Here is a 9,588-nt window from a genome sequence, read left to right as displayed (position 1 = left end):
GGGTCCCCCATGCCCTGACAGGGCAGGGTCAAGGGGGCTGGAGCTTTACAGTGCCTGGTGGACACCCCCTTACCCCCCATGTTGTCCCCAGGGCTTTGGGACTGGCCGAGCATTGTTTGCTGTCAGGTGCTTCGGGTCAGCATCCGCAGGGTCTGTGCTCCTCCCGAGACCAGAGCTCGCTTCCTCTGGTGTGTAAAGACCGTGGCCCTGCCCTGCACAGGGCATGAGTGGTGGGCTTGTCCTTGAGGCCACTCTGGTCCCTGCCCTTCGTTTTGGGGGAGCTTGTCCTTACCCCTCACCCTCCCCAGCCAGCATCTGCCTCCCAGCACCCTGCCTGGCTGGGGCCACTCCGAGCTGCATCTCGCTGCGTTCAAGGAAACCTTCTTACCTCAAAGTAGACACCAAAGATGGGGGGGGGGGGGGGGGGGAAGGAGGGGAGGACACGACCCCCTGTGCGCCCCCCACCCCGGGGCCCTGCTGCTGCCCTGAGAGGTTTGTGCTTTTCCTCAGCTTTGCCCACGGCAGCCGCGCTCGCCTCTCGCCCCGGGGACCGCTGCTTTCTCGGGGTGCCGTGACAACCCTTTCCCCATCCCCATCAGAGCAAAGGCTCTCCCCTTCCCAGGACCCCTCCTCTATTTAAAGTGCGTTCCCCGTCCGTACCGCTGGCGGAGAGGCCCTGCCTTCACCCGTGTGTCCTGGTTCATCCACTCAGCACTCGCCAAACTCCCCGGCGAGGTGAGAAAAGGGCACCAGGAAAACCCATTTCAGAGAGGCTTAAACTCAGGAATAGCCAGGAGGAGCTCTCCTCCTGCAAGGCACCCGCTGCCAGCCACTTCTCCACTGTCACCTGGAGCCTCACCCGGTGGCTTTCACCTTGATTTTTAAAATATATGCAATTGTCCCTCCCTGATCCATGGGAAGACAGAGAGCACCTTCGAGGAAGCCCTTCCCTGTCCCCATCCTGTGTTTTTTTTGTCAGCGTTAATAATATGTAACAATATCTTTTAACTAAATTATTATGCAGTGGTCCTACTGATTGTATGTATTTTTAAACCAGTCCCTTTTTATTCCTTCCCTTCCACCTTTTTGTTAGCACTTTTTAATCCGCTTGTGGTTTTGCCTTTGTTTTTCTATGTGTATTTATAATTAATTGAGATGTATATATGTAAAGAGATTTTTTTTTTTAGAATATGTGCCTTTGACTAATAATTCCTGAATTTTCTACTTGCCTCAGAAGGATAATTTTTCATTCTGCTCAGTAAAAATGGAAAGGAAGCCAAGCACCAGACTCCTGTAAGTACCAGCTCTGTCTGTCTGTCCGGCCGGAGGTGTAGACTTGCCCCAGGATCCCATTTGGGGCTGGGGTCATGATAGGGAGCCCAAGGGGCAGGGTCCTGCTGGCAGCTGGAGCTTTATCTCCCGTGTCACCTCCTCTGGTGGCAGCTGCAGGGGCTGTGTGGAGGGTCATCCCTGGAGCCACCCTGGCCTTGAGTGAGGCTGCTCCTTCCCCGCCTCGCTGGGGAGAGCAGATAAAGGAGCCGCTGTTCCAGCCTGTTCCTGCAGCTGGCACAGAGCTGGGACATCTCTCCCTGGTGCTGCCAGCCCTGCTCTGACCCCACGGGAGGTGGGAGGGTGGTTGGGAGCTGCAGCTGTTATGGGAGGACTCAGACCCTGGGGAAAACAGGAGCAGTGACGCTCCCACGCAGCACCTCGCCTGTAAAACACGAGCTCTCCCTGCCCCTGGGAGCCGCCGGCCCTCCATGGGTTTGGCCGGGCGCCTCTGCGAGTACCAACAAGCTGCAGCCACGTCCTCCTGAGGAGGATGGATGCTCCCTGGGTCCTGCTCCGTGAGGCACCACACCGTGTCCCAGCACGACTGGCTCTTGTTTTGCAGCAGTCGCTTGCGCCACTGTTGGAACCGGCCCCTGGCGCCAGGCCGGGGCACCAGGGTCAGGAAACAGCCAGAGTTTGCCTTTGGCTGTGCTCTGAGAACCCACCCCCCTGCCTCAGCAGGGCCAGGGCCCATTGGCTCGGGGAGGATGCACACCCCTTCCCCCTGCTCCCTCGTGACCCTGGGGAGCGGCGGCTGGCCCAGGCTTTGTGTGCAATTACCCACTCAGTGCTAAGGAGGATTATCCCTGCCAGGCTCAACAGAGCCTTGCGTAAGGTCTTGGCTCTCCTAGTAAAGCTCTGGGTTCCTACCCAGAGCAGGGCAGCAGATCCAGCCCCCTCTACCCCGCACCCAGACACAATCAAGCCTTTCTACTGTGTTTATTGCAAGGGGACAGCAGAGCCTGCTTTCTGCCCAGAGCAAAGGGCTGCCCAGCCTCAGCTGCCAGCCCTGGGAAGCCTTCCTCCAGCGGGTGCACGCCACATCTTCAGGTCTGCCTCACCAGCAAGCTGGCTTGAAGGCAGACCATCATTGGGGCTGGATGAGAAGACTCCAGGGCAGCAGGAGGGGCTGGTGCTGGGGCTGAAGGACAGTGCAGGCGTGAGGTGAGATCTACAGGTAGGCAGGTAGGTCCTTCTCAATCACCTGGGAAAAAGAAGGGAGCACTGAGCTACACAAGCATCCTTACTGAGCTGTGCCCTCCCAAGGCACAGCTCAGAACCACGGCCCCACCCTGGGCCAGGCACCTACTTTCCCAGGTGCTGCAGCCCCCCCCTTTTCCCAGCACCTGGGGCAGCCTTTTGTCACCCCCCAGGCAGAGGAAGAGATTGGAGATGTGGCAGCAGAGCCTGTCCCTGGTCAGGCAATGCTCTAACACTTACGTAGGGATCCTCCATGGGGCTGTACCTCTTCACCACTTGGCCCTCGCGGTTAATGAGGAACTGTGGAAGTGAAGCAACACCCAAGTGAGCAAGTCTGGCTGCACCAGGGGCTCTGCAGCCCCCCAAGAGAGGCAGAACCACCCTGGGAGCTGCTTATGGTGGAGCTGGGCTGGGGCTGATCTGCCTGTGGGGCCGTAGCTCCCCAGAAGCCCAGCTCCCCCCTCAGCTGGTTAATGCTTGCTGGGCTCCAGCTACCTGCTCTCCAGGCACAGGGAGGATGATGGTGCAGGAGCCCCTGAGGTCCCTCCCACCTTGGGGTAACCCCACAGCCTGAGCCATGCACGAGGATCCCCCCTCCCCACACTGCCTTAGGCCACCCCTCCCAGAGAGGGAGGGTGGAACCCAGGCAAATCCCGGAGAAGGCAGCTGTATCCTACCTTAGTGAAGTTCCATTTGATTGCGCTAGGAGAGAAAAAAACAGGAGTGAGATTCTGGCAGGATATCTATGCAGCTGGAGCAGCCCAGATGCCCCCCTTCCCACCTGCTGGGGTGCCTTCTGCATCCCCCCCTTTTCCTCCACACTCACTTGCCCAGGGTGCCTCTTCCTTTGGGCTGATCCTTCATCCACTTCCAGAGCGGGTGGGCATCGTCCCCGTTGACGTCAATCTTACTGTACATGTCAAACTTCACACCGTAGTTTTCAGCAAACGCTTTGATCTGAGCGTTGTCCCCGGGCTCCTGCAGCAGCAGAAGGGGCTGTGTGAGAGGCACAGGGACCCCAGCACTGTCCTCACCTTCCCAGGGAGCCCCTCTTCCCCCTCCTACCTGTTTCCCAAACTGGTTGCAGGGAAAGCCCAGGATGCGTAAACCCCTCTCAGCGTATCGGGCGTGCAGGTCAACAAGCTGAGTGTAGTTTACAGCGGTTTTTCCTCATTTCGAAGCCACGTTGGTGATGATACAGACGTAGCCGCTGCAACGGGAGTGAATCAGCACCCGGTGCCCGGCGGGACAAGCCGGGAAGGTGCCGGGGCTGCTCTCCCCGCCTTACGCAACGGCTCGTCCCAGTGCGGCTCAATGGGCCCGCAGCCCTCCGAGACGCCTTCCCCGCCCCCTCCTTTCCCCCGGGGCGCTCGGCCCTTCCCTCCTTACCGGTACTTCTCCAAGGACACGTCGTTGCCGTCGATATCTCGGGCGTGGAAGTCATAGATGGCCTTGGCCGAGCGCCAGTCGTCCGCCTGGGCACACTGCGGGGACACCGTCAGCGGCCCCGCCGTGCCTCACGTTACCCACCCGCCAACCCCCCCTCCAATTCCCCGGGGACGGCGGCTCCGCGCCCTTCGCTTCCCCGAGCGACCCGACGGAGGGATCGGCCGCGCCCGGCCAGGCTGCAGCACCCACCGCCTGCCCTGGGCGCTCCATGGCAGCCCCGGGCCGCGCCGCCCGGTCCCGACACCCGCCGGTAGCCCCGGCGCCGCCACCCGGTCCCGGCAGCCCCTGTTCCCGGCAGCCCCCGGTGGCCCCGGCCCCGCCACCCGGTCCCGCCAGCCCCTGGTAGCCCCCGATCCCGGTAGCCCAGGCCCCGCCACCCGGTCCCGGCAGCCCCCGGTGGCCCTGGCCCTGGCCCCGGCCCCGGCCCCGGCCCCGGCCCCCGCACTCACCATGCTCCGCACCGAGCCCCGCGCTGCCGCTATGCACAAGACGACCCGACCCCATCCCATCGCTCCCTGGCGCCTCAGCCAATCAGCGCCTAGAACGCCGGGAAGCGCCGCCCCTTTGGCCAGAACAACCAATCACCTCGCCCGACGCAATGATGGACGGGAAGCCGACCGATGTCAAAGCAAAGCGGGCGGCCTGAGCCGCCCCGCCTCTCAGCGGGACCCAGTGGACTACACCTCCCGGCAGCCCCCGCGGCCGAGGCCCCCTCGCAATCCATCCTTCATCCTCTTGCGACTGCCTTGGAGCCGCCTGTCGCCGTTCGGGACGGGCATTAGCTGGGGCAGCCCGTGGCGGGGGGGCTTTGGCTGGTGGAGGCCGCCATGGACGACGAGGAGGAGACGTACCGGCTGTGGAAGATCCGGAAAACCATCATGCAGGTGCGAGCGGCGGCGGCGGGGCTCGGGGCCGGGGCCTGGGATGGGGCCGGGGCCCGGGGGAGCCGGGGCCGGGGCTTGGGATGGGGACGGGGCCCGGAGGAGACGGGGCCGGGGCCTGGGATGGGGCCGGGGCCTGGGATGGGACCGGGACCGGGGCCGGGGCCGGGGCCTGGGATGGGACCGGGACCAGGGCCTGGGATGGGACCGGGGCCGGGACCGGGACCGGGACCGGGACCGGGGCCTGGGATGGGACCGGGGCCTGGGATGGGGCCGGGACCGGAGCCGGGACCGGGGCCTGGGATGGGGCCGGGGCCAGGGATGGGCCCAGCTGCCCCGCAGCCCCACCGGGCCCATCCCCGTCCCTTCCCCCCACCCCGTTTTTCCTGCCTTATCCCCCATCTCTCCCGGCAGCTCTGCCACGACCGGGGCTACCTGGTGACCCAGGACGAGCTGGATCAGACTCTGGAGGAGTTCAAGGGGCAGTTCGGGGATAAGCCCAGCGAGGGCCGGCCCCGCCGAACCGACCTGACGGTGCTGGTGGCTCACAACGACGATCCCACCGACCAGATGTTCGTCTTCTTCCCCGGTGAGCGGAGGGAGCTCTTGATGCCGGGCGGGGGCGGTACTGCTGTCTCTGCCTGGGTGGGTGGGGAAAGAAGGGGTGGGTCGGGTGTGGTGGGGAGAGGCTGAGCCCCCCCCCCCCCCTCCTCGGGAGAGGGGAGCCCCCCCCCCTCCAACTCCCGCCTGAGTCTCTCCGACCCCAAATGATCCCTCCGACCCCAGCCTGACCCCCTGCCAATCCCCCACCTGACTCCTCTGAACCCCCACCTGATCTCCCTGACCACTACCTGACTCCCCCTGACCCCCTGACTCTCTCCAACCCTCTGCCTGACCCCCCCTGACTTGCCTGACCCTCCCTGAGCTCCCCCACCCCTACCTGACCCCCCAACCTCATCCACCTGGCTCCTCTGACCCCTACCTGTCCTGCCTGACCCCCCCAACCACCCCCACCCCTACCTGACCCCCCGACCTCCTCCACCTGACCCCACCTGAGCCCCCCGACGTGCCTGACCCCCCTCGACCTCCTCCACCTGATCCCCACCTGTCCCCCTGACCCCCTCCAACCCTCTGCCTGACCCCCCCGACTTGCCTGACCTCCCCCCCCCCCCGAGCTCCCCCACCACTACCTGACCCCACAACCTCCCCCACCTGACCCCTATGACCCCCACCTGACCTCCTTCAACCCTCTGCCTGACCCCACCTGACCCCCCCAACCTACCCCACCCCTACCTGGCCCCACCCCTGATCCCCACAGACCCCTCCTGACCCTCCCCCTTTCCCGACCCCCTTTCCCCAGAGGAGCCCAAGGTGGGGATAAAGACCATCAAGATGTACTGCCAGCGGATGCAGGAGGAGAACATCACCCGCGCGCTGATTGTGGTGCAGCAGGGCATGACCCCCTCAGCAAAGCAGGTGGGGAGGGGGCTGGGGTGCTGGGGCTGGGGTGCTGGGGCTGGGGTGGTGGGGCTGGGGTGGTGGGCTGGGGTGCTGGGCTGCCCAGGAGAGCCAGGGCGCTGTGGGCGGGCGATGGGTGCTGGGGTGTTCCATGGTGCTGGGTTAGGTGAATAACAGCCACCTGCAACACCCTTCCCCAGGTAAAACCTTCACCAAAGCCTGTCAGGCTGACACGTGGGGTGTTGCTTAGTGCATGGGGGTGTTTAGATCCCACATCTCTGTCCCCACACGAGCAGCTGAGGGCCTGGGAGTCACAGGGATTGGTGAGAGGACAGGGGGCATTTGCCCCTCTGCTGGGTGAGCAGGGGTGTCACCATCCCTTGGTGCACCCTGAGGAGCTGATCTGAGCACAGGCAGAACTCTCCCAGAGCGGCACCACCACCTGACAGACCTTTCCCTTTTCAGTCCCTAGTGGATATGGCTCCCAAATATATCCTGGAGCAGTTCCTGCAGCAAGAGCTTCTGATCAACATCACGGAACACGAGGTGAGGAGTGTTGGGCAGCAGAGCTGGGGCAGGATGATGCGTCCTCAGTGCTGAGCTGCAGCTCAGGCTGCTCCCAGAGGCCTCTGGGCTGGAAGCAGCTGAGCAGGGTGGGTGTAGGTTTCTTCATGACAGACTTCAAGTCGCCTCTCTCACTGCTGGGAGGAGCCAGTCGCTTCCTCTGGTTCTCTAACCCCAGCGTGTGTCTGCTCTTGTTTACAGCTGGTCCCAGAGCACGTGGTCATGACAAAAGAAGAAGTGACTGAGCTGCTGGCCAGATAGTATCCTTTGTTTGCTCCCTCCCTTCCTGCCTGGGGGGAGGCATGCTTGCTTTGGGCTGAAAACAAACACAGCCACGTGTGCCCTGGGTTCTGGCTTGTGCCAGGGAAGCTCCTCCTTGACTCCCTGTGCAGCAAACTGAGAGAGAACCAGCTCCCCAGGATACAGGCCGGGGATCCGGTGGCGCGGTACTTCGGAATCAAGCGTGGTCAGGTGAGAGAGGGGTGGGCTCAGGCAGCAGCTCCCGTTGGGCAGGGTAAGGAGGGGGAGTTGGGGCTCGTGGGGACACGAGGGGTATCTCTAGCAGGCGTAAAGCTGCTGTAGGTTGGTGCTGCTGAGTGTGAGCTGAGCAGGCTCTGAGTAAGGCCAGAGCAGACCCAGCTGGTACCAGGCAGCAGCTGTGGCACCAGCCCTGTGCTCTGCCACCTGTGGTGTTTCCACACTGTGCCAGCTGAGGCAGGAGCTCAGTGCTGGTGTCCCTGTGGCCACTGAGTGCCGCAGTGAACAGCCACCCTGCCTGGGTCTGCACACACACCCAGCAAGGGGGAAACTTGCTGTCAGCTCCTCTCCCTTCTGTTGGCCTCCTAGGTAGTGAAGATCATCAGACCGAGCGAGACCGCGGGCCGCTACATCACCTACAGGCTGGTGCAGTGAGGTGGAGCTGTGGGGTAAGGTGGAGCACGAAACCCTCTGGCTGTGGGCAGCACCACAGGAATTAGGCTGGGGCTTTTCTGGGATGGACTTGAAGCGAGCTGTCTGGGAAAAGATTCTCTCAGGACTTTAAACTGACTGTGGAGGGAGCCCTGGGTTGAGAGGATAGAGCAGCCAAGGCTTGACCAGCCTCTCACCTCGGTGCCTGCACTCGGGATGTGCCTGTGGGAGTTCAGGGTGCTGGGGGGGGAACTCAGCCTTGGGGGAGGCGTGAGGTGGTTCCTGTTCCCAGTTTTCTTTTCTTCCCAGTGCAGGAGAGTTGTGAGACACCTCCTGATCCTCCCATCCGCCGTGCTCTGCACACCCTGAGCTCTCCATCTTTCCACTGATGGCCAAGAGGAGTCCCTGCAGCTCTGTTACTGGGCCCAAGTCCTGGTTTTGCAGCACAGGCTGTAGCTCTGTACCCTTCCTTAAAGGACTCAAGCCATGGAGTAACATGAAGCGACTTGCAGTGTGCAGGGAAAGAAGCAAGTGGAAAAAGGCTTTTGCTTTCCTCGTGTTTTACAGGATCTTATTTTTAATAAAGCTGTGTAGTGGCTGCTCCTCACGGGTCGTGCCCGTCTCAGCCTCTCCCTTCACCACAGCCCCCTGCGCTTCCCCAGTGCCGCGTTTCTCTGGCGCATCCCGCTGCCGAAGCGCCGAGGGACTCTCCCTGCAGAGCTCCGCTCCGCCTGGCGGGGGCAGTTGTGATGCTGCGGTTCAGACTTCCCTCCCTCTTTACCTCGTCCTTCTACCCTCTCCCCCTGTGTTCAGAGCACGGTGCTCCCCCCTTTTGTTTTAATCTCTTGAGGGGTTTTAAACTTCAGTTGAAACTCAGCCTCCTGCAGCCGTGGGTGTAGGAGGCTGGAACCCTGCTCTCCAGGAGACCTGGGTTGGAACACACTGCTTTTATTTATTTCATGTTATATACATATTATATATACATCCTTCAGCATTAACATGTCATTCTGAACACAGCAGAACAGGTACTGCAGCTCTGGGCCCTGCAGCCGTGGGGTAACACACACACTTGGCTGTCCCCAGGCTGGGTTAATAAACAGAAGGGTGCCCGTTGGGAAGTGGAGCTGAAGTGGAGCATCTGTCCCTTCCCCTCACTCACACACACCCAACACCCATCCTCACACACACACCTGGTACCGACATTCCTCTTGCTACCCTGGAAATGATCTGCTGGGAAACTCCAGCCTCCTGGAAGAGCTGTGAGCAGGGTGTCTGGGGCCGGGCTCCAGCCCTCCTTTGGCTCCACCCCAACCCTGCGGCCAGGAGTGAACTCTGGGGTTGTGTACCTTGAACCTACTGCACTGAGCTGCGTTTCCCTCCAGTCCTGGAGAGCTCTGGGAGTTGGAGTGTCCAGGCCCTTCCCCTGTGCTGGAGACTGACACTTGCTGGGCTCAAACTGGGCTGATTGCCCCCCTCCCCAAATGCTCCCCAGTGCCGGTGTATCTTCACTCCTGCTTCCCACACTTATCTTCTGGGGCCAGAGATCTCCCTCTGCCTTCTCACTGTCCTGCCACGGCGCTGGCAGAGCGAAAGGATCTGGCACCTGGGGTCCCAGCAAGGAAAAGGGACAGCTGATTACTGGGAAACAGCTTTGGATGGATGTGGTTTCCTGGGAGCTGTGGGCTTGGGGGGTGGTTGTGCTGGAGGTCTCATGGTCTTTGCTTGTCCTGTGCCCACCCGGGTGGGGGGAATCGCGGTGTGCTCAGCAGCACTGGCAGGGGATGCAGCCCAGGCA

The 9,588-nt window shown here is 62.2% G+C and overlaps 2 protein-coding genes across 3 annotated transcripts; one reads left to right on the top strand and one right to left on the bottom strand.

Moving 5' to 3' along the window:
- Positions 1 to 2,257: 2,257 nt before the first annotated feature.
- GPX4 (glutathione peroxidase 4) lies at positions 2,258 to 4,490 on the bottom strand (the record flags this gene model as incomplete). The annotated part of the gene is made up of 7 exons (XM_084276417.1): positions 2,258 to 2,536; positions 2,773 to 2,832; positions 3,210 to 3,234; positions 3,359 to 3,510; positions 3,598 to 3,742; positions 3,922 to 4,016; positions 4,431 to 4,490. 7 exons carry the CDS (start codon positions 4,488 to 4,490, stop codon positions 2,504 to 2,506), a joined length of 570 nt encoding a protein of 189 aa, XP_084132543.1. The 3' UTR covers positions 2,258 to 2,503.
- A 291-nt stretch (positions 4,491 to 4,781) lies between these two features.
- Positions 4,782 to 8,400, top strand: POLR2E (RNA polymerase II, I and III subunit E). 2 transcript variants are annotated; one of them, XM_084276329.1, is made up of 8 exons: positions 4,782 to 4,865; positions 5,277 to 5,451; positions 6,223 to 6,338; positions 6,786 to 6,866; positions 7,086 to 7,144; positions 7,277 to 7,355; positions 7,731 to 7,810; positions 8,108 to 8,400. In XM_084276329.1, exons 1-7 carry the CDS (start codon positions 4,809 to 4,811, stop codon positions 7,794 to 7,796), a joined length of 633 nt encoding a protein of 210 aa, XP_084132455.1. In that variant the 5' UTR covers positions 4,782 to 4,808; the 3' UTR covers positions 7,797 to 7,810; positions 8,108 to 8,400. The 2 variants fall into 2 exon arrangements, with proteins under 2 accessions (XP_084132455.1, XP_084132454.1); XM_084276328.1 differs by having other exon boundaries at positions 8,103 to 8,400.
- The last annotated feature ends 1,188 nt before the right edge of the window (positions 8,401 to 9,588 follow it).

The sequence above is a fragment of the Gallinula chloropus genome, assembly GCF_964237585.1.
Source record: "Gallinula chloropus genome assembly, chromosome: 28".
In the NCBI taxonomy this organism is placed as follows: Eukaryota; Metazoa; Chordata; class Aves; order Gruiformes; family Rallidae; genus Gallinula; species Gallinula chloropus.
This window is presented reverse-complemented; position numbering and strand designations above follow the sequence as displayed.